Source organism: Xiphophorus maculatus, chromosome 16 (assembly GCF_002775205.1).
Source record: "Xiphophorus maculatus strain JP 163 A chromosome 16, X_maculatus-5.0-male, whole genome shotgun sequence".
NCBI lineage: Eukaryota > Metazoa > Chordata > Actinopteri > Cyprinodontiformes > Poeciliidae > Xiphophorus > Xiphophorus maculatus.
This window is the reverse complement of record NC_036458.1, coordinates 9,844,304-9,866,431: the sequence shown is the minus strand read 5'-3', so window position 1 is coordinate 9,866,431 and position 22,128 is coordinate 9,844,304. Positions and strand designations below refer to the sequence as shown.

Sequence of the window (22,128 nt, the reverse complement as noted above, 5' to 3'; positions counted from 1 at the left end):
ATGAACTAATAATTCACCTAAAAATAAAGCAATCTATTTCTCCTCCATGACTCACACCAAAACCTTTAATAATTGAACCAGAAAATGTCTGTTCTGCTTAATGGTCACAAGGTTCATAACTCAACTTCCTCCCTCTGTCTGTCTCAGTAGTCCTGCTGATTAGAGGTGAATAACCTCCTCTTTTTTCCCCTATCTTCCCAAACTCCCTATTGCTCAGTGACCGAATAGTCAGGTTTGTGTGGGAGCAATGCATTCCAGTTTAATATTTGACTATGACCTGGAAAAGGCATCGGCAGTAAAGACAGAAATAATCACCATAGAACAACACAGGATTATGACACCAAATGAATAATGGAAACCTAGTATTAATTAAGTAAAACTGGGGTATACAAAATATTGCAAACCTGACTTATTTATTCAAATGCAAGTATAAGTGATATTCAAATGATGTAATGTACAGTGCTGGAGCATTCCTATGTTTTACATTTGAAATCTGTCACAATAGGTCACAGTAAGACAAACAGATATTAAACACTCAGCATATATATATGTATATATATAAATTCAAATAAACACAGTTGACACATTAAAATCCAGCTTGTGTAGAGGTTTGGTCTGACGATAGAAGTTGCTGAATCCTATGATGTGTCAGAACTTGTATCTGAAGGTAGGAATAAAAGAGCAGAGATTGGCATAATTGTTAAAACAAATTGAAATTTGATTCCATTTTCTAACATGGTAATTGTACATATTTAGCCCCCTTAGTACCACCAAGATGGAGTTATAACTTTAAACAGTCAAAACATAGTAATACTGAATAATGACCTAAATTTGGAGTTGACTTGCATTTTTATAATTCTAAATCATAAAAACAATATAAATCCATGTGACATACAGTATATATAGAGAGACATTTCTCATCATCAGGGTGTTAATGGAGTTGTGTCAGAGAAATATTTTACAGCACAGGTTGCACAAATATATCTAAAACATTTTATGATCCAGTGTTTATGTGTGATCTTTGCGAGGGCAATTCCAGTAAAGTCTTACCCACGCTGCTGAGGTCAACGGAGTCTGCACAGCCTAGAAAGCGGGTCACGTGTGGTGAACAAGAGGTAGGTGAGGTCAGGTTTTCTTTCAGACATTGCTCAAATTTCTCAAATTCTGTGGAGCAGTCTTCCCTGATCTTCTGGATCACTGGACTGTAAACATTAAATGGTCAGGCACAAGGAAAAATGTATATATAGGATAGATCAATTGACTTACTGTGATGATGTACATTGCGAAACCTTGAGTTTTAGGTCATGGCACTTGTGTTGCCAAGACGTTGGATTTGAGGCAACGCATGACCCATATGTCTCCAGTTCTTTATAACAGTACTTTGCTGATATTTCCATAGCTGCTTGCCTGAAAGGAAACATTTATACAAACAGTGGCAAGTGGCGGGTCAATCTTTTCTATCAATTTGACAACGTGCTAAAGTTTAGCACGTTTGACAACGTGCTAAAGCAGTAGAACGGAGCATTGTGGTGCAAATATATATTACTAATATAATCTATTATTTCAATTCTTACATGTTGGTGTTTGAAGCTGTGTCGAGTCGACGTGTAAGCGTTGTAAACAAGATTAAATGACCACTACTTCAGCGTGTGGAAACTAACTCTATGCGATTAAGAGCTACAACACGCACACCCATATTTGATTGGAAGGAAAAGCAACATCCTGATGATGTTCTTCAATTTTGTTGGGGCAGGTTTGTGTCTGTCATGCATGTAGGTAACGCCCCTACAGTGACGTTTTTATTTAAAGGGGCAGTAATTTAATTGCACGAAGAACTACTTTGTATTTTTGAATTTAAATTGTTTTGACTTTACTCTAGATGTCATGTAACAGAGAAAACGCATGCTTATTTTAGCTTGTGAAGCGCCACCCGATTAATACCGCTGTAAATCAAGAAGCAACCCACATACTTTTTAAATTTGTGTTTTAATTATATCAGAAAGCACAGTTTAATACGTTTTTTTATTTCTTGTACTTTAGTTAACGTACTAAAATCTACGATTCTCCAACTTTTTTGTTTTATTTGTTTCCTTTTTACGTTTCCCTGTGTTTATTAATTTTATTTTTTCCAACTTACATTGAAATATATTTGCAGAAAGCAACCTGAAATATTACTAATTTGGAAACCTCAGTTAGTGTAAAGGCGTTTTGAGAAAGAAAAATAAAAAGCAAGTCGGAGGTAAACTGACTCTCTTTAAATATGACGTGTCTTTGCGTAATTGCGTATGCGGAAGCAGCGGTCGGGAAACAGTCAACCCAAAAGACGGGCTCTCAAAGCTGGATAACACACCGCTTCGTGTGTGGAATCGTATTTTTAACGACTGTAGCGAGACGGGGTGGTGGTGGATGGTAGAGGGGGCCCAAGGAGGGATTCGGATACAATGAACGACGCCAAGAAAGACGAGAGTATGGCTGCAGACGGAATCCGAGGACCGGGTGAGCTACAAATGGCCCCCTCTGTTAACCACAACCACAATGACAGCGGCGCCGGTGATGAGCTAGTAAGCTCGGTGACGCTGTACAGACGGAGGCCCCGACTGCTACACGGCACAGTCCTCCCGTTTCTGGGTGTTCTCTACCCTGGCTGGGTGTACGTGTGGTTAGGAGTGTACGGTGCCTCAGAGTATCCAGAGGCAGGCCTCCTTGCGTTAGCCGCTATCGGGATCGCGCACGTCCTCACAGCACTCTCTGGATACTGGTCCGTGCACGTGCATTGTTGGCTCACTTGCTCTAAGGTAAATACAGTTATAACAAATTATGTGCACTTTTACAGCAGGTGGTACAAAAAAATCCTACCTATTTATTTTAGTTCCATAAAAAATCTCACATACAGTATAATGAGATTTTCTCTATACTCCTACATGTTTATTAAAACATGTCAAATAGCACAAATACAGTGCTGGCTGTATTTTAAGGTTTCTATTCATCACGTAATGTATTATACATTTTTATTGACTTTATCTATATATTATCTATAACTAGTACTTATCCAAAAATTTCTCCTTCAGAGTGTTCTCTTTCAGATATCCACAGAGTTTGTACTGATTAGTAAACATTTGCTTGATGATAACCAATGAAAATGAAAGAAACAGTTCCGTTGATAATCCTGTCAAATTTATATACTTTTGATATATTTGTGTTTTTGATGGTTGATGAACAGAATGACATTCTGGGTAACTAAAGTACTTGTTATAACTTCAAATACCAGAATAATCAATATCTGTCTTAAAGATCCTGTTTATTGTAAATTTACTCACATTAGGAAACCTAAATCTGTTATGAATCAAATAGTCGGAAAGTAATAGATCTTTTAAACTACCTAACATTGAACAATTACAGATCTAATCAAAACTTTTGCTGAAAGGCATGTTGATTTGCCAACATCATCCTCATCATTCCACTGTTTAGGGAAAGTTTCGTTTTTTTTCTCTGTATATCAGCGGGTTGTGTTCAGTATATCATTAGGGTGCTCCAAAAATAAAAGTGCTGTCCCCACAGCATGTGAATATATCATCTCTTTTCTTTCTTTGAATAAACACAGGAGCCAGATCCCAAGCTGGCTACGCTGGCAAAGGTCATTCCAACCCCTAACAATGGTTCTGCTGAGCTTGTCACACTCCAGAGGGATCAGGTTTGTTCACATCTTTAAAGACTGATTTCCCTTTGTTGTCATATTTGGAAATATGTTAAATGCTACTTCACGGAAATGCTCAAAGATAGTGTGACAATGTTTGTGAAAGCCACACATGCCATTACTTTTTATCAAAGCTCTATGTGCTTAGAAATTTGGCTTTATTTATCTGGAAGTTGTTAGGTTAATTTAGATATTGGCTTTGAATTTTATCTATTACTTGGATGTATTTTCATTTTTTATTTGCCACTGCAATATATGTTTTTAAACATATGTCCTATGTTTGGATCAACAGGATGAGAATGGGGAAAAGATCTTATCTTTTGAGTTTCAAAAGATCCGTTACATTTTTGACTACAACGAGAAGAAATGTTTCCTTCCAGTGGCATTCCCCATTAACCACCCACTGGGCCACTTCCAGTCATGGCGTGGATACCAGGAAGAAACTGAGCTCAAGGTTGCAGAAAAGCGATATGGCACCAATCGTGCAGAGATGGTTGTGCCAGACTTTCTGGAGCTCTTTAAAGAGAGAGCAACAGCTCCTTTTTTCGTCTTCCAGGTACGTGTGTTTCTTTTTCCTGGAATTAGTCTGGGTTCATTAATCAGGAAGAGAAAATGTAAATACTTTGCATCAGTTTGATGTTATCTGCCCTGTGACCATCAGGTTTTCTGTGTGGGGCTGTGGTGTCTGGACGAATACTGGTATTACAGCGTTTTTACTCTGTTCATGCTGGTTGCATTTGAGGCATCCCTGGTCCAACAGCAAATGAGGAATATGTCAGAAATACGTCGCATGGGAAATAAGCCCTATATGATCCAGGTAAGCTTGATCAAGTTTAAAATGTATTCTGTCGCTAATTTAGTCATAAGAACTTTATAGTGAAATGATCAAGTTCACTTATGCAACCAACAGAGTTTGACGAAGAATAAAAAGTCACACATGTATGCAAATTGAATTGAAAAAAAATTTGAACATTAGGCCATTTAAGTCCTGAGGGACTTTTTCCATTGGCTTTATGAAGAGAGATTAGGCCTTTAAAACATATTTTACCCAAACTTTTGAGCTCAATCTGTTTTCCATAAATAATGTGATATACCTAGCATATCAAAATAAGTGTATGTACGTTTTTGATAGGTGTATCGCAACAGGAAATGGAGACCTATTTCTAGTGATGAACTAGTTCCTGGAGACATTGTCTCCATAGGTGAGTGTGCAGTCCTAAATGTTATGACTCCTTACCGCAAACCTTGCATTCATTTTCTGTGTTGAAATGTGTGTTTTCTATTCTATAGGTCGCTCACCCCAGGACAACTTGGTACCTTGTGATGTGCTGCTACTCAGAGGACGTTGCATTGTGGATGAAGCCATGCTGACTGGAGAGTCTGTCCCACAGATGAAGGTTGGCAAATAATATTGTGGCAAACTATTTGCTTCAATACAGATTTTTACTGTTTTTGCTGTGTCTAAATATTTCAGAGCAACAAACAATGTCATAATTAGACAGACAAACTCAGTAAAAAAATACAAGATGGTGTTTTCAAATGTTAACTGCCTTGTTAAATTATAAATTAAATTTATAAGCCCCACATTTAGAAAGTTGAGTTCAGTTTCACTAGCCACACCCAAGTCTGATTGCTTCCACACCACACTATTAGTCAAACAGAAAATTCTGATAAGATACAATGAGATGAAGGCAACACATCATGCCTTGATCTAAAGAATTTCAAGAATAGACGAGAAATTTATTTCTAAGACTTTGGGTCTCGAGCAAACCACAGTGAGAGACATTTTTCTTCCGAAATAGTGAACACAAGGAACTTTTTTTATCTACCAAGATAACTCTTAAAGGTGATCAGTGCATATCTTGGAGGTCACAAAGGTCACATGACTTGTCTCTGTTGAAGTCAGTTTCCAAGAAAAAAACAACAAAAACGAACCTTCCTGTCACATGTGGATGCTTGGGAATATCCGTGGCTGCTCCAACCCCACAGCACCCACAGAATTGTTGCCTATTCCACCAGTAACATTTGGGAGTAGACTAGTAAAAATTTAGACTGAAATCTAATTGAGGTGCTTCTGCACTCCCTAAAACCTGCATTGCCTGAAAACCAATGTAGCTGAATTAAAACTGAATTGTTGTCATTAGCTGAATTGAAAACAAATGGGCAAAACATTCTTTCACATCGATGTAAAAAATCATCTCACGTTATTGCAAATGCTTAACGGCAATTGTTGCCTCCAAGAGTGACACCACCAGATATTAGATTTAGAAGGCAATTACTTTTCATGTTGGATCTGGTTGGACCGGACAGCTGATTTGACTGAAATAAATCATATTTTGAAAACTAAATTATGGATTTACTCAGATTATTTTTGTCTGATATTATTTGTTTGAGTATCTGAAGTTCTTAGATGTGACACAAAAAGACAAACCAGAAATCTGTAAGTGGTGGAAATACGTTTTCATTGTGTTGTTATTTCAATAAGATTGTGTAATTCAAGCCTTGTTTTACTGTTGTGTGCAGGAGCCAGTAGAAGACTTGGATCCAGAGAGAATGTTGAATCTTCAGACAGACTCTCGCCTTCATATAATTTCTGGTGGAACCAAAGTGGTTCAGCATACTCCTCCTTTAAAGACCAGTGCTGGACTCAAGCGTAAGTGCTAGTCCCTCTGTCTTTTCATTTGTCAGCAGGAGTATCTACTACCATTGAACAATGTATTTATTTGTACTCTTTTTCATTGTTTGCAGCTGTAGACAATGGCTGTGTGGCCTATGTACTGAGAACAGGATTCTATACGTCTCAGGTAAGGAATAGAGATAACTGTTAAATCTTGAAGTTTTTTTTTTTTTTTTTTACTATTATTAAGACCTTTGTTCATTACTAAACAGTGTGTGTTGTGACATTGTTCTACAGGGTAAACTGCTAAGGACCATTCTCTTCGGTGTAAAGAGAGTGACGGCAAACAATCTGGAGACTTTTATATTTATCCTCTTCCTCCTTGTGTTTGCCATTGCTGCTGCTGCATATGTGTGGGTTGAAGGTGAGGTGGCAACAATGAGCTCATTAAGATGTATCACACATTTTTTGAAAACCAGTAAAACTTGCATCCAAGTTTGTACTTGTAGGTCAGAATGAACGGTGAAGTTGATTCTGATACATGTCTTTTTTTTATTATTATTTTTATCCCTTCCTAGGAACAAAGGATCTCACACGGAATCGCTACAAGTTGTTTTTGGAGTGCACACTTATTCTCACTTCAGTGGTCCCACCGGAACTTCCGATAGAGCTTTCTTTAGCAGTTAACACATCACTCATTGCCTTGGCTAAACTTTGTAAGTTTGTTTCTTTTTCTGCTGGGATCGTAGAATATCTACTGCAGCAAATTCACTAAGTGGTATTGAATATGACACTTGTTACTCTTTTTCTGCTTTAGATGTTTTCTGCACAGAACCCTTCAGGATACCATTTGCAGGGAAAGTAGAGATTTGCTGTTTTGACAAAACAGGAACCCTGACCAGTGACAGCTTGGTGGTTCGAGGGGTAGCAGGCCTCAGGTAAACCCCGTCAACCAATTCTCTGTTTGGCAGCATAAAATTGAGAAGCAACCACATGTTGTACTTGTAATTTAGGTTGTAATTATTTGCCATTTATTGTATCCATCCTGTTTTCACTGACAGAGAGGGGAAAGAGGTGATGCCTGTCTCTGAGATCCCAGTTGAGACACATAGGGTTGTGGCTACCTGTCACTCATTGGTTACTCTGGATGATGGGCAACTGGTGGGAGATCCTTTAGAGAAGGCCATGCTAACTGCTGCTGACTGGACACTTACCAAAGGTGCCTCCTACATTTATAGTGCAATTCATGAGTGTGCTAGGACTATATGGTTAACAGTATTCTCGTTATATTATTGGACTAGTACATTTTAAACAGTAGAATGGTTACTTAAGTTGGGTTTTTTTTCTGCTTAAACCAGATGAAAAAGTGTTCCCACGAGGCATCAAAACACAAGGTCTGAAAATCCACCAGCGTTTCCATTTTGCCAGCGCTCTGAAAAGGATGTCTGTCTTGGCCTCGTACGAGAAACTTGGATCCACCGAACTTTGCTACATCTCAACTGTCAAGGGTGCCCCAGAGACACTTAGAGGAATGGTAAATTATAGCTTCACATTTTTCAAAGCTTCTCCTCTTTCTTATCTAAAATAAGTGTCTAAAATACTGCTGCCCGTAGTTTACAGCTTGTCCAGGAAATTATGACGAAGTCCACAGAGAAATGTCACGGGAAGGGGCACGAGTTCTGGCCTTGGGTTACAAAGAAATTGGACACCTCAGTCATCAACAGGTTTGTTTAACTTTTTTTCTTTTAATCAAAACCTTTCGGAGGCTGTTTGATTTTTCTATGGTGTCTATAAACAGACCTGATAGAAACTAACTAAAATCTTTTTGGGTTATGCAGTGCCGTGAAATCAATCGTGATGTTTTGGAGTGTGATCTACAATTTGCTGGTTTCATGGTTGTTTCCTGTCCACTCAAGAATGACAGCAAGGCAGTGATAAAAGAGATCCAAGAAGCATCTCATCATGTAAAAAAACAAAACAGTGATGAAAATTTTGGGTTCGTACTCAAATAAGCAACGCTTTATAATGGCTGACTCTTTCATCTCTTCTCTCAGGTGGTCATGATCACAGGAGACAACCCCCTAACTGCATGCCATGTTGCAAGAGAGCTCCACTTTATCCAGAAAGATCACACACTTATTTTGCAGCCGAGCCTCAATCAGGGTATGCATTAGGTTCATCACTTAATTCTGTGAGTGTTTTGACACATGGCTTGAATAACGAGAAGTTTTATGTATAAATGCTGTTTTTCCAGGTCAGTGGCACTGGGAATCTATTGATGGCACTGTAACTGTTGCACTACCCCCTCCTTCAGTTTCTTCGTTTGTGCAACAGTTTGACTTGTGTGTAACAGGAGAAGGGCTGGCCCGGTTGGGCTGCGATCCCCACCTTCTCCACACACTGTTACCACATATTCAAGTATTTGCTCGAGTCAGTCCAAAACAGAAGGTAGGTCCTGAAGCAGCAGTCTTTAAGTCATAGTTTGTGCACTCTCTTCCTACCTCAATTCGGTGTTTGAAACAAAAGTTTGATTTTACGTGTTTTAGGAATTTGTAATCACCAGTCTAAAGGGGCTTGGTTATGTGACCTTGATGTGCGGTGATGGCACAAATGATGTCGGAGCACTTAAACATGCTCAGATAGGTAAGTTATTTTTAGATAACTCATAGTACTGAAACAAGTTTGCCAAGAACTGTTGTTTCAGTTGTGAGCATTGAACACGTTGTTTTCTCACAGGGGTGGCCCTTTTAGCCAATGCTCCAGAGCGCATGCCTGAGAAAAAGAAACGGGGTAGAGATAAGGAGTCGGCAACATCAGACTTCAGGCCTGTACCACCTGCTAGTTCTAGTGTCAAACTGAGCTCCAGAGCAGCCAGACAGCGGGCCATGGCCCAGAGAGAGGAGCAGCTTGCAGCACAAAAGGTGTTCTACTTTATCATTTAACGAAAATATTTACATCTTCTTTTGGAAACATAATGTAATCATAGAGGCAATTAATTAATTACAATAGGTATTCTGCTCTAATTTGTCACAATTGCTCCAGTTATCCAACAAATATTAAAAATCTCTTTGTTTTATGTTTAAATTAGAGCCTTTAGAGAACTACTGGGATGTCTTAGATTGTAAGAACAGGAAGCAAGGCCTAGTTTTCGGCTAAAGATAAAACTAAAGACTTAGAATATATTTAACATTTAATACTTAAAATATTAAGTATTAAAGAGGTCAGAATAGAAGGGATTAGAAATATCCTTTAATGTCCCACTGTGAGGAAATTCAGGTGTACAAGCAGCAAGTATGTAAATATAAGTTTGCACTGAGGTAAAAAAGAAAAATAAGAATAAGAAACTGTTCTGTCTCATTGTTCAATGTCATCATTTACATTTGACATGGGCTACTCAAAAAAATATGAGCTACTCAGAAAAATGCTTACTTTTGTTAACCATTTTTTGTGCTTACTGTGACATGAAGAAACATACACTACTCTAACCATCAGGATTTCTCTGTAACAGGAAAAATTCAGTCAAGTTCTTCGAGAACTTGAAGAGGATCAGGTACAAGTCGTCAAGCTGGGTGACGCTTCTATTGCTGCCCCCTTCACGTCAAAACTCTCCTCCATTCAGTGCAGTGAGTCACATGTTTCAGTACTTATTTCCCTGTATTTATAAATAAAACCGATTATTAACTCTCAGACTGACTCAATTTGTTTTTGTTTTTTCTTTATTCCCCCAGTTTGCCATGTAATAAAACAAGGTCGCTGCACTCTGGTTACAACACTGCAGATGTTCAAGATTCTAGCTCTCAATGCATTAGTGCTGGCCTACAGCCAGTCTGTCCTCTACCTCGAAGGAGTCAAATTCAGTGATTTCCAGGCGACTCTGCAAGGCTTGCTTTTGGCTGGATGCTTTCTCTTTATATCTAGGTCAAAGGTTAGAATTTGACTTATTTATTGTAAAGTTAACATGCTTTTTGTGCTTACTGTAAATGTTAAAATTCCACTGTAATTTTGTTTTATTTTTTTAAAAAACAGACAAATTAGGATTTTTTTTTCTCCTCTTTTTGCAGCCTCTGAAAACATTGTCTCGAGAGCGACCTTTACCAAACATCTTCAATCTGTACACAGTGTTGACTGTGCTGCTGCAGTTTGCAGTTCACTTTTGTAGTCTTGTGTATCTTTATAAAGAGGCACAAACCAGAAGTCCACCAAGGTAAGCAAAAGTACAACGGGGTAAGACCAAAGACCTCTTGAAAGACCATGCATCACAGTAATAGCATGGAAAATGTGTACTTTTAACTAAATGGGCATTTCTTTGTTCAAATAAAACAGAAATGATTGTTCACCACAAGTATTGCCTTTGTATTAGACATTTTAAATTTTTTAACAGCTTTTTGTCTAAAATGTTTTTGGATTGATTGATACTTTCTTAGATTTTATCTTATCTTTTTAAGATGGGACGTCCAAACTGCTGATGAGCAAACACTTGTTTTATTTCATATAAAATGTATACAATGTTTTCTGTTTTTCCTATCAGTGATACTTTGTGAACGCTTTATCATGTTTATGTTTCTTTTCTTGCAGAGAGGAGCAGTTTGTAGATCTGTATAAAGAATTCGAACCCAGCCTAATTAACAGCACTGTGTACATAATGTCAATGGCCATGCAGATGGCCACCTTTGCCATAAACTACAAGGTATCTTTTCACATTTGTGACCATGTATTGGTTATTTCAAACCATATCTAAATAACCGGTATTTATGTACATAATGGATTCCTCTTTGTGTCTTACAGGGTCACCCATTCATGGAGTCTCTCAGTGAAAATCGACCACTACTGTGGAGTATCGTACTTTCAGGGTTAGCAATTGTCGGGCTACTTACTGGTTCCTCTCCAGAATTCAATGAACAGTTTGCTCTTGTAGAAATTCCAACTGAGGTGAGCTAACATTATTTTACCGTTTCTTGTTTTGGTAGCCTTGTAATAAGATCGTATAACATGCTTTGTATGCTTTCTTGCAGTTCAAATTAATAATTGCCCAAGTTCTGTTGGTGGACTTTGTTGCTGCTCTGCTCGTGGACCGTGTCCTGCAGTTCTTCCTGGGCAAAGGAACTCTCAGGCTGCCTTCTTGATCTCAGTGCCAACAGCAAATGCTGCCCTTATAACCAAACTGTAAAGGGACAGAAGATTTTGAAAGAGGAAGAAAAGTACAGCTGTTATTCCAAACACAAGACAGCTGAGATAGTCATGGACTGTAGGACTGTTCACTCTGTGTATCCCTTTCTTTGTTCCCTCCTGAACTCTGTATGTCTGGTTTTTTTCCATTTGCTTTGTCTCAATTCTAATGGTTTTTATAACTCTCCATTTTTCTACATCCTTCCTTTGTTTTTCCCTCCCCACTCTTATGAAAGGCCATGAAGACAGCAGTATTGAGTGGAGTTTCAGATTGTGCTAGCCAGAGTGAAAACTACAGGCACAAAAAAGGGCATTCTCCAAGAGAATTGCAATAGTGTTTTGGATTTTTTTTTTCCCCCTCCCTTGTTTTTGTAAAAAGTGAAAAAGAAATTTAACAGACTTATAAAGATTTAAAATGATGAAGTGTTCATTTTGTCTTTTTTGTGTGTTTTTATTGTATTAAGAGAATGTAAGTAGCAATCGTTATTTTTGCTGGTAAATTTATGAGAATACAATATAAGTCAACATGGAAATAAGACTATCAAAGTGTCTATGACATGGGATGCACCATGCTGACCAAAAACTAAAGTACTGTTTTGTTAAACAAAATCTCAAACACTGAAATTTTTATATTTTTTAATGCTATTAAATTTTGTTTTGATGCCATAGCAACATTAAAAGAAGTTTAACTGATTCTGATTAAGACAAAAGTAACTCAAATGTTCAATATAAGTTGGACATATCCAATTAAGTAAACTATAGGCACCTTACAACTTCAAGATGAATGCAGAATATAACTTTTACTCTCACAAGTTTATAAATTGGCTAATAATTTTAAGTATTGTACATTTTCTAACCTGAAGCGGAGTAATTTCAAACAGATTCCAAGAAATGAGAAATATCTAAGTGCTCCACCAACAAAAACTAATAATGAAAGTAATGGGGAATGGTAAAAATCTCTTAAAGACTTATAGGAGAATGTATTATAGTCTGAAGAAACTAAGCTGAACGTTTTGGGCAGAAAAAAACGGTAGTAAAACATGGTGTGGGCAGAATCATGCTTTTGGGATTACTTTTCTTCACATGGAACTGGTGTTTTTATGGGAGATGAAATAATGAACAGTTCCAAATATCAGTTTTTATTCAAAATCTTTTGCTATCTGCTGTGAAGATGAAAATGTTTTAGCATCACTGTGAATTCACACAAGCCGATCAAAAAATGTACTTCAGACAAAAAACAAAAATTAATTGTCCTAGCCAGAGTCCAGAATAAAATCAGAGTTGACATTGTGGAAAACGGTGGACAAGAGAAGTTCTCACAATGTGATCCATGTGGAGAACCTTTGGTAGGTAAAGTGTGGAGATGAGGAGCGAGAAGTCAAGATGAGGCATGCTACCAAATAAGGCTGAATGCTGAAACTATTCCAAATTGAATTGAACAATATTAGTTTTGTCTCTCAAACATTTTTTATTTGTAAAAAATACATGTCATATCTTATGCGCAAAAGGTTTTTAAGTGTTTTGTCATGGTTTTATTTTTTTAAGAAGAGGTACAAAACGAAATCATTTAAACATTTTAACTTTGGAGAGCCTCTGTAAACCTTTATTTATTTTTTTTGCAACAAACTTGAAGTCATTTAAACATTGTTCAGATAAAACAGTATCAATCTTTTCAACTTTATCCAAAGGGATCACAATAAATATGACCTTTGCTAAAAATGCCCCTATTCAGCTTTTCATATAAGTATTTCTAAATGCATCTATGTATTTTGTATAAATATTGAAATTAATTTAAGGTGCAACAAATTTAGCTTTAAGTCTTGACCCTTACATTGCTTAACTACATTTCCCATGAGTCTTAGAGCCTTGAAAGGGTGGGTTTGGTCTTTGGGCGCGCTGTAAGGATAGCTATTTGAAATTAAAATGGCGGAAAAGAAGGCTGAAGTTGAGCACGGGTATGTTTTGTTTTAAGCTCGTAATACAACTTATTTAAATTAAACAAATCCATTACCTTACCACTGTAAATAATTTTAAACGACCTGTATTGCTGTCATGTTTTGGTGGACATTTCCGATAGTTTTGTTCTGGTCTGATGTAAACATTAAAGCGACTTTTTCGTCTGTTACCTACTTTAGCTGCGCACGTTTCGAGGCAGACGAAACCTCAGTAGAGGTGAGAAATAAAAGCCCTTTCTGTAGTTTATAACAGATGATTTGCTGAATGGAGAGTTACTGGCTTTGTTGTTTATACCAAGGTCCCGTCTACGGTCCAGACTTCAAAAAGATGCTCCTCCCCAGTCCCCGAGTCGGAACCTCCTCTCAAGTGTCACCGGACCGACTCGACATTATCTACCACACAGATGACAGATCCTGGAGACGAACGGTCAGAGATGATGAAACAAGAAATGGAGGCACTCACAGAAAAACCCGTAAATCCCCGTGAACAGAATAAATCCTGGAGGAGAAACACCATAACCCGACGCTCCCTCCCTGCCCTTCCCAACCCATATGAGAGTGAGAGACACCCCCCCCCCCCCCCATCACATTTTTATCCCCCCCACAGTGAAACATTAATGTTTACTTTTGTTCAAGACAAATAATAATTTAAATGAATCTGTTCTAGCTTTGTGCAGAAGCATAAGTCCATCATTATCACAACAAGAGAGACTTGAAAAACTGCTGGAGGTTTCAATGGAGGTATGTTAAGTGAAGCTATAGAAACCAAATGCATTAAACCTTTATAAGTTTCTCCTGAACTCCATGAAGGTCCAATAGCTCATTTGTATTTCTTTGTCTGAATCAACTCTTAAAAGATTAAATGAAGATTTGAAGATGTTATGAAACATCTTAGTTAAAGGTGCAACAAATTTAGTTTTAAGTCTTGACCCTTACATTGCTTAACTACATTAATGTAATTAATGTAACCAGGACAAATCGCCTAAAAACAGTTTTTACCTGATGGCAATCATGGCACTAAATTCAAAGGCATAAGAACTTCTGCTCTTGACACCACTTTGTTATAAATGTAAATTCTGTTGCAACACCTCCAGGCGCTGCAACCATCTTTTGATGTCTAAGTTTATTTCTCATTTTGTACTATTCATTTCTTTATCTTGGTATATTACGTATATACACATAACCTGCATCTTAACTCGAGTCGAGCAAATCTCAATCTCGTTGTAATCTGTTGATGACAATGACAAATTAATCTTATCTTATCTTATCTAATATAGCCAATAACAGTTTTATGTTCATATTTTGCTAAATAGATAGATATTGTTTACTCAACATTAGAAGAATGACTAGATATTTAATTAATACTAGCCACAAAATTACACAATAAAATGTGAGTTAAAAAAAAACGAAAACTTTTTTTTGTAAGTAAAAATTTTAAAATTGATTTTGTGTGTCCCTACCTGTTTACCGTCTGCAAACTGTGAGAATATTTTTTGTTTATTCACATGTATTTTCTTTGCAGATGGTGCTAGAAAGAACTCAAAATTCACTTGAGTCATTTCCAAAAGCTTCACTGGACTCCTTCAAAAAACAAGGTTGGTAGTTTTAAAAAAAAAAAAAAAGAAATTCCTTGGAGCTAAGTATTTTAAATTATTGAAACAATAATTTCATATTATCTGTGTTGTTCTTGTTTTGTGTAGTTGAAAACATCAAGATGGAGTGGAGCTGCTTAACCAAAAATACAAGCAATGAACCACATAACTTATCTTCGAGTCAACCCAAGTATGCATACTTTTTTAAATTTCACTGCACTTTTGGCATTAATCATGATGATTGTCTTCTTTGCATTTGTGTCTTTTATTGCTTTGAAGTTGCAGTCAGCGTGCTGTGCAAAGAGCCATGGAAAATGTCCAGAAAGCAATCAGCAGGCATGTTGTTCTGTCTACTCTCATGTCCGATGCTTATTTTAGAATAATTATAAATATAAAATGGCCTCATATATGATCTTTTCTTTTTGTTTTTTCTTAGGCTCAAGGCTGAAAGTGAGTCTTGGGAGGCCCTGATGAACAAACACAAGGAAAAAGCAGAGGAACTGGAAAAGTAAACATTTGTATTGTCATTAAACGTTCACGTGACAGTTTTATCCACGACTTTCTTTGAATTTGTACCAATCATGTTATTGATTTTCCGCTGTAGGAAGGTGAAGATGGGACAGGAGACGGGTATACCTCTAAACTCTACGTTAACAGTCCAGTCCTCGCAGAACTCTGTCATACAGAGTAAACCCAACTACCACAATGTCCTCTGTAGTCAGCGACCCATGATGCATACTATGGCCATGATTGTATGTTGGATTTCTTTTTCTTTTGTCCTCACAAAATTTTTTTTAAGAAGTTATTGTATTTTCAAGCTTTTATGTTCTAAGCTCTAAAGTGATTGTCATAAGAGTGGGCTTGCAGTATTGTATTTGAAATGTTGCTTCCTTGGGCAAAATGACTATGACATGCACACACCCACCAGACACTTCAGTACATTGGGTGGAGGGTGAAGAGAAATAGCCATAAGAACTGAGATTTTTCAGGGGCAAACTTGGATATGATTGGGACACAAATACTTTTACAAATACAAGCCTTTTCCACTTATATTTTAGTGGTCATGAAACCACTATAATGTCAGGTTTTAACTGTTTCTATGAGCAGTGCTTAGAATTATTATTAATTATTGTTGATAGACATAAAGAAAAGAGCAGACTGAACATTTCTCCATTCAAAATATTTCAGCATGCATGTATGTAATTGAATACAGGTTGATCGTCAAGTAAGTTTGAAGATTAGTATTCTCTATTGTCTACTATTTTGGAACAGCTTTGTACGGGTATATTTTTGTTTGTGTTATCTCACAGATATTATTTACAATAGATATTTCCTTCCATAACAAGCACGAAAAGGTTGCTATTCAATCACTGGGAAACGCAAACACAGGACACACAGCAATTTAGACCGACCAGTTTTCAGATAGAAAACTAAGCTTTGCGATTTTCCAAAGCAATGTTGATGCAATATTGTCATCATTTTATTTTGTAACTTATAGATTTTTTTTTTCTTGCCTGTAGATGGACACTCAGTGTAAAATGATACAGCAGCTACTTACCATCAAGGAGCAGTCACAGCTGTTAGTCAAAAAGACCAGTGTCCAATTAGGTAATGACTTTGCTTGAACAATATATCTTTACTTTGTAATATTTTTGACATTTTCTGTGATGGTCTAGTGAAAGAAACTTTCACACTAATTATTTTTATTTCTATGCTGTCTCCAGCTGAGGAGGCCGGATTCCAGGAGCTTTCATCGAACCTTCTTAAGAATCTGATGTCGGCACCTTTGCAAAAGGCAACTACATAAACAATATGTCCTCAATAGATGATGCTTCTGTACAGCTGAATCCAACGATTGTTAAAAATGTACATATGTTCTTGTGCTTTTATATCATTTTCCAATTTTGTTGATTTTCCTGTCCTGTTTTGTTAAACAAAGAGAGAAAATAACATTTTATGTTATGCTCCAACATTAAACAACTTTAATGGCAGTGGCAAATTATACATGGATTTGACCAGCAGGTGGCAGTGGCTAGCTATTCACAAAATCGTATTAAAGGTGGTGAATTGCTTGAGTAGATTATTCTTTTGGCCTTAAGAGCATTTTCATCTGTAAATCCAGAAACTGTTTAGACCCATTAGCAAATGTTAAAACTTTGCCACCATCTAGCTAAGTATGGTCCCTGTTTTTGGTGTTATCAAATTAAACTATAATAATTTTAAAAAACAGCCACGTTGTCTTAAAAGTGATTACCAAAGTAAGTTGATACCTATCACAATTAATATTGAGGCTATAAAAATTAATAGTTTTGACAATAAGATATATTTTATGTATTCGATGCTCTATTTAACATGAATAATAATAACACCCCAAAAAAATCAAAGGTAAATCCCTGAACGTACCAATGTGATGACAATGTTAGTTCAAAAAGCAATGACATAGCTTAAATTGTGAAACATTTCGATTATATTCTTGTTAAACTATTCAAGCAAAAAAAAAAAAAGAAAGAAAACTTTTCTTACTTTACACACATTCTTCAGTATATACAGAAACCCTAGAGGCTCACCCCCTGTCACACTTACTCCTGTTTGGTGCTGCATCTATTGCACTTCATCAGTGTCCCCTGACCATACAGAAGGAGGCCCCTCCCCCACAGTGACTCACCCCCATCTCTTGCTTGGCTTGGTCACTGATGCAGAACGAAGCCTTGACATTGTACCAGTCAGGCAAAGCTTCATTTGCCATCTCTCAAATCTCTTGGACCAATTCATTAATTAACACGTATGCTTAATTTGTGTCTCTCTTGATTGCAGCAATAAGAGTTCTTATTTTCCCCCTCCACACGATACGAGTCTATAACTTTGCACTGGAGTTACGATCCCCAGTGTGGTTTCTGGAGGATTTTCTTTATTCGGGGGAGTGATTGCAGAGCATATGGAGAAGCAAGGAGAAAAATGTAGGGCTTTGACCATGAGAGTTGCTAGTAAGGGAAGATGGTGCACAGCAGGATAGATCGATTCTTATTTAGATGAAAATGAGGCTTGATGCTTGTGGGGTGAGAGGAGGGCAGCCTTAGCATCCAAATGAGTAAAGGTTTCACAGAAATTGTTCTTAAGTGAATCACCAACAATAATAAAAAAAAAAACTTGACAAAGTCAATGACAACAGTTTTGCTTTCAAAGGAAAACAATCTTGACAGTGACAAAAAAAAAATAAAAATACTTAAATGTCCGACTTGGTAAAAATTACATTATAAAGTTACTCTGTGGATTTTTAGAGGTTCACATGTAAAATGCATGCAATTGGGAAAACTCTACGAGGTAGTTCACATGTTAAGCTTCTCGTTTAACTTGAGTTTGACTTCTTAAAAGCCCATGCATAGAGCAACAACTGTTTACTGGATTTGCTGTTTTTGTTGTCTCTAACTTTAGATTGATTAGTTACAGATTGTAGTAGATGGATAGCAGGAGAGTCAGCATAAATAGTCAGTTTGGTCATACTCCCTCATGCACACCCATCATCTCCTCTCAGTCTAACAGAGCTGGCTGCTGCTCTCCTCCACATCCATTCAGTCTGCCATTCGTCTCGGAAAGCTGTCTCTGTGATCTGAGTGATAAACAACATCAGAATTGCCCAGTTTGCAAAAAGCAAGGACACTTGTTTTCAATCTGCTGTCAACGTTTTCATACTGAAAACTGATGGGATGTTTCATTCATCAGGGGTATGGGACAGTATCCTGAACTGTTTTGCTCTGGGACTGAGCACTTCTGGAAATTGGCACAGTTTGCACACACATATGAACGTCAGTGAGTTTGCATAACTTATAATGTTAGTTGCATAGTTAGCAAGTCTATACAGGCACAGCAGCATTTTCCTGCTATTTTTACACGTAGTCACCTAGGTTGGGGATCTGCAAAAATAACTATTTTTTTGGTTGGTCAAAGGCTAAGGTTTTGTCTGGACTATGAAAGTTAATGTAACATTCTAATACGAGATTTACAAAATATTATTTCAACTGTGTATAACCAGGCTTCTATTTTATTTTTTGCAGCAATCAAATCACAGTTTTGGTTTACTAGTAGATTTTTGCAGCGTAATATAATCGTAAATTAGATCTAATATTTGCATATGCGGTGGGAAATGTTTCGAGATAGATTTTTTTTTTCCTGTCTAAAGATGCTCTCGATGTATAGTTTATCATTTACCCACCCACAAGATCGCGCTCTGTGGTGCCGTGAGTTTTAATGGTCAAAGCGACGTACACCACTCCGCCGAAGAACATCCCACATACTCATCAACAACAATGGCAAAACGTAGTCTGTTTTGGTAACACATTTTTTTTTTTTACAGGAGCAACAAGGTTTGAAACAGTGTGTGTTCATACCTGATATAACTCCTAAATTACCGCGCTATTTTAAAAGACTCGTATGTTCGTTTTGTGGCTAAATTTTCGTTCTACATTTTTCCTGAAAATGTGCGAGGCGCTCACACAGGCTGTGCATGTGTGTCCCTGCTGCCTTTCTGCTGGGCTACTGCTGCTAACCTAGCTGCTTCTTTTTTACACGGCGGTTAGCCTCCGTTAGCCTGGCCGCGTTTATTAACTAGTAGAGGAAACAAAAGATACAGACGAATGTAAACCCTGTTCGTGCTGTTTGATTTGCGAAAACAACCCCAAACTAATCGCCTACTGTCGCTGTCGGGTAAGGGAATAAGTGTTGTATGATTTATCGTGGAAAACACTTTGCTGGCTAGCTAATAGGCTAGCTATTTGATTGTGTTCGTCGACTGAGGAAAACGGCGAGTTTTCTTTGAAAGTATGGATGATCAGACTAGGATGCTGACGGGTCTCACCGGACTCGGTGGACTATCACAGCCCGATGTCGGTGATCCGGACTCGGTCCGGAAACAACAGTCCCTCGGTCAGCCGCAACAAGACATTGGAGATATTCTACAGCAAATAATGGCCATCACCGACGAAAGCCTGGACGAAGCACAGGCCAGGTAAGACTTGTGAAGAGCCATTTTCCACTCATGATAGCTAAGCTAAAGTCAGTTTTTTTGTTGCGTGATTTAAAATTAAGATAGTTTGTTATTGAGGGATTAATGTAACGTTACACTGCGATGTTAATTTGCACCAAAGTATGAAAGTGAATGTACATTTTGTGCCTGCATATACTGAACATATTCGGAGTCCACTGTAGAGTGTGGGTATTTGTAAAACAAGAGAAATAAAATACAGTCTTGTTGCTGCAAATTACATCACCTTGAATACTTATAAGTGTAAACATACTGGCTTGGTAATTGTAACCGATCCTCTGTACTAATTGGTTTACCAATTAAATATTAAATCGGGGGAAAAAAAGTCTATGATAGTATTACATTTTGGAGGGTGCGGGGAAAAGAAAATACATCCCAAACTAAAATGCGTTACTTTTTATTTAGTGTTAATTTACCCGCGTATGAAGAAAATATGAATTTTAAAGTTTTAAAAACTTTTCATCAAATCTAAACTATGGAGAAGTAGCAGCTTTGTAAACATTATGAAAAATTTGTATATAAAAAGAACGTTAATAAAACTATAATCTGTCATATTATTGAAATAATTTTTACAGCTTGTTTAGCTAAAAACGACTTTTATTTACAGTCCAAAATAGTAGCAATAACCCCAGGAATCAAACTGTAAAGTGGGGGGAAAAATCCTACATAAAGTTAAGATCAGGCATCACCCAGTCCTGCATGTCTGTGGTGTTTGTGATGTGTCATTTACGACTCTTTTTTAATGTAATGTTTGTATTAGAAGCATTTTACCTATACTTATTGACAGCATGTACCCCACTGAGTGACTGACTCACACTCATTTGCCATGTGGCTCAAAGAGCATAAGGTCAGTTTCAAATGAAGCGTCAGTATTTCAACAATAGACAACCGTCCACTGCAAGACTGTGGCCACAGTGTGATGTGTCATTAGCTAGTGATTTTCCACCCAACATTTGACCACCTGGTTCTCTTAATTAATTCACTCCTTTCACTCCCTCCCTCGCTGGTGTTCATCCTTTTCATTGTGTGCTGGGTGCAATCAATTCTCCTATAATGTGTACGCGAGTGCAGCTGTCCGCAAATCGAGTTTCTATTAATGAGATGGTGGTGAGGGGGAGGAATGATGCTATACTGGCAGCCTATGAATGTTGAGATATTACATTTTCTTGACTACTACTTTGGAGAGTTCATCACACCTCATGGCACAATTAACTTTGCGTTAAAATAGCTCTTGCTGATGTTTCAGTTTCATCTGTTGTATTTCAAGTTTGTGCTGACAATAGGCAATGGCGGAACTGTTGTGAACTTATTTAGCTAAATTATTTATAAGTACAAAAAAATCAGTTGCACTGTAGAACGTACTACATTGGCACTTATTTATGAAGCATTGTAGGAGTTACTTTACACGCACACCTCCACCATACTTTATATGTACTCTATCATCGTACTTGGAAAATTAAATTGCAGAAGTGCCCTTGTGACAATGTGCATTTGACTTTTTACTTGTATATATAAATTTTGTTTTGTTTTGTTGAGAAAATTCCAAAACATAAGCAACTTCAACACTAAACAGTGAATGTTGTTACAGATGGAGGTCCTAATAAATACTAAATGACTTGCATTTTATTGTCTTTTTGTCACTGTATGCCAATATGTCAATCATTTCCTAGGTCAGGATGATCTATGTTTTAATGTATAAAGTTGTTTTTACGGTTACATGACTTCCCTGTCATGTAACGTGGCAGGATAGGATAGGGAGTGGTCAGGGTAGCACAAGAAGTTGGTGTTGCAGAGTACCCTTCCTGCGCACCATCCACCCTCATCCTCTCACCGTGTCACCATATGCTTAGATCCTGGCCAGAGGAATCGCCAGCGCATTGGGGTGGATCAGACGACCCCACAGAGGGAGGGAGAGCAGGGGGGGGCATGGCAGGGGGTGGCCTGCCACTCAACTTCCAGCACAGGTCAGTACTGGACCGCATGCACACCTTCTTCTCCCCCCCTCCTGCTCATACCCTCCATGGTGAAGACAGCCCTCCCCATCTCAAATTGAGCAGTGACAGATT

General features: G+C 37.5%; 4 protein-coding genes across 6 annotated transcripts in view; 3 read left to right on the top strand and 1 right to left on the bottom strand.

Annotated features, from left to right (window-relative positions):
* Nucleotides 1-394: 394 nt before the first annotated feature.
* On the bottom strand, nt 395-1,709 carry chchd5 (coiled-coil-helix-coiled-coil-helix domain containing 5). The gene is made up of 4 exons (XM_005801499.3): nt 1,575-1,709; nt 1,267-1,407; nt 1,051-1,202; nt 395-661 (listed from the first exon to the last, which is right to left on the bottom strand). Coding segments are annotated over exons 1-4 (318 nt in total). The 5' UTR covers nt 1,577-1,709; the 3' UTR covers nt 395-638.
* A 579-nt stretch (nt 1,710-2,288) lies between these two features.
* On the top strand, nt 2,289-11,887 carry atp13a1 (ATPase 13A1). Its single transcript, XM_005801500.3, has 25 exons — nt 2,289-2,795; nt 3,602-3,691; nt 3,987-4,250; nt 4,356-4,511; nt 4,827-4,896; nt 4,985-5,091; nt 6,218-6,347; nt 6,443-6,498; nt 6,609-6,735; nt 6,890-7,027; nt 7,129-7,249; nt 7,373-7,530; nt 7,670-7,845; nt 7,925-8,035; nt 8,150-8,275; nt 8,366-8,474; nt 8,566-8,759; nt 8,858-8,954; nt 9,048-9,232; nt 9,820-9,934; nt 10,040-10,236; nt 10,373-10,515; nt 10,887-10,998; nt 11,097-11,240; nt 11,324-11,887. Exons 1-25 carry the CDS (start codon nt 2,442-2,444, stop codon nt 11,432-11,434), a joined length of 3,591 nt encoding a protein of 1,196 aa, XP_005801557.1. The 5' UTR covers nt 2,289-2,441; the 3' UTR covers nt 11,435-11,887.
* Nucleotides 11,888-13,392: 1,505 nt separating this feature from the next.
* On the top strand, nt 13,393-17,253 carry LOC102234688. Its single transcript, XM_005801501.2, has 11 exons — nt 13,393-13,432; nt 13,613-13,649; nt 13,732-13,990; nt 14,100-14,173; nt 14,955-15,027; nt 15,133-15,214; nt 15,304-15,360; nt 15,461-15,532; nt 15,629-15,776; nt 16,545-16,632; nt 16,749-17,253. The coding sequence occupies exons 1-11, from the start codon at nt 13,401-13,403 to the stop codon at nt 16,829-16,831; spliced, it is 1,005 nt and encodes a 334-aa protein (XP_005801558.1). The 5' UTR covers nt 13,393-13,400; the 3' UTR covers nt 16,832-17,253.
* A 1,999-nt stretch (nt 17,254-19,252) lies between these two features.
* The window catches only part of LOC102234948 (pre-B-cell leukemia transcription factor 1), a 30,053-nt gene continuing 27,177 nt past the window's right edge, over nt 19,253-22,128 (top strand). The window contains exons 1-2 of one of the 3 annotated variants that reach the window (XM_014469699.2): nt 19,254-20,026; nt 21,913-22,026. In XM_014469699.2, the coding sequence (XP_014325185.1) occupies nt 19,842-20,026; nt 21,913-22,026 (299 nt within the window). In that variant the 5' untranslated portion in view covers nt 19,254-19,841. Of the gene's footprint in view, nt 20,027-21,912; nt 22,027-22,128 lie in introns of all 3 variants that reach the window. The other 2 variants (XM_023348812.1, XM_005801503.2) reach the window with 2 other exon arrangements.

Excerpts from the sequence above, each read along its gene's own strand:
- LOC102234688 (XM_005801501.2), top strand. The coding sequence starts at position 13,401 with ATGGCGGAAAAGAAGGCTGAAGTTGAGCACGG. Across the intron at positions 14,174-14,954 it reads TGCTGGAGGTTTCAATGGAG|ATGGTGCTAGAAAGAACTCA; the intron begins GTATGTTAAGTG and ends TTTTCTTTGCAG. Across the intron at positions 15,777-16,544 it reads TGCATACTATGGCCATGATT|ATGGACACTCAGTGTAAAAT; the intron begins GTATGTTGGATT and ends TCTTGCCTGTAG.
- atp13a1 (XM_005801500.3), top strand. The coding sequence starts at position 2,442 with ATGAACGACGCCAAGAAAGACGAGAGTATGGCTGCAGACGGAATCCGA. Across the intron at positions 4,512-4,826 it reads ATAAGCCCTATATGATCCAG|GTGTATCGCAACAGGAAATG; the intron begins GTAAGCTTGATC and ends CGTTTTTGATAG. Across the intron at positions 6,499-6,608 it reads CAGGATTCTATACGTCTCAG|GGTAAACTGCTAAGGACCAT; the intron begins GTAAGGAATAGA and ends ATTGTTCTACAG.
- chchd5 (XM_005801499.3), bottom strand. Across the intron at positions 1,203-1,266 it reads TCGCAATGTACATCATCACA|TCCAGTGATCCAGAAGATCA; the intron begins GTAAGTCAATTG and ends TAATGTTTACAG. Across the intron at positions 662-1,050 it reads CGTTGACCTCAGCAGCGTGG|ATACAAGTTCTGACACATCA; the intron begins GTAAGACTTTAC and ends TCCTACCTTCAG.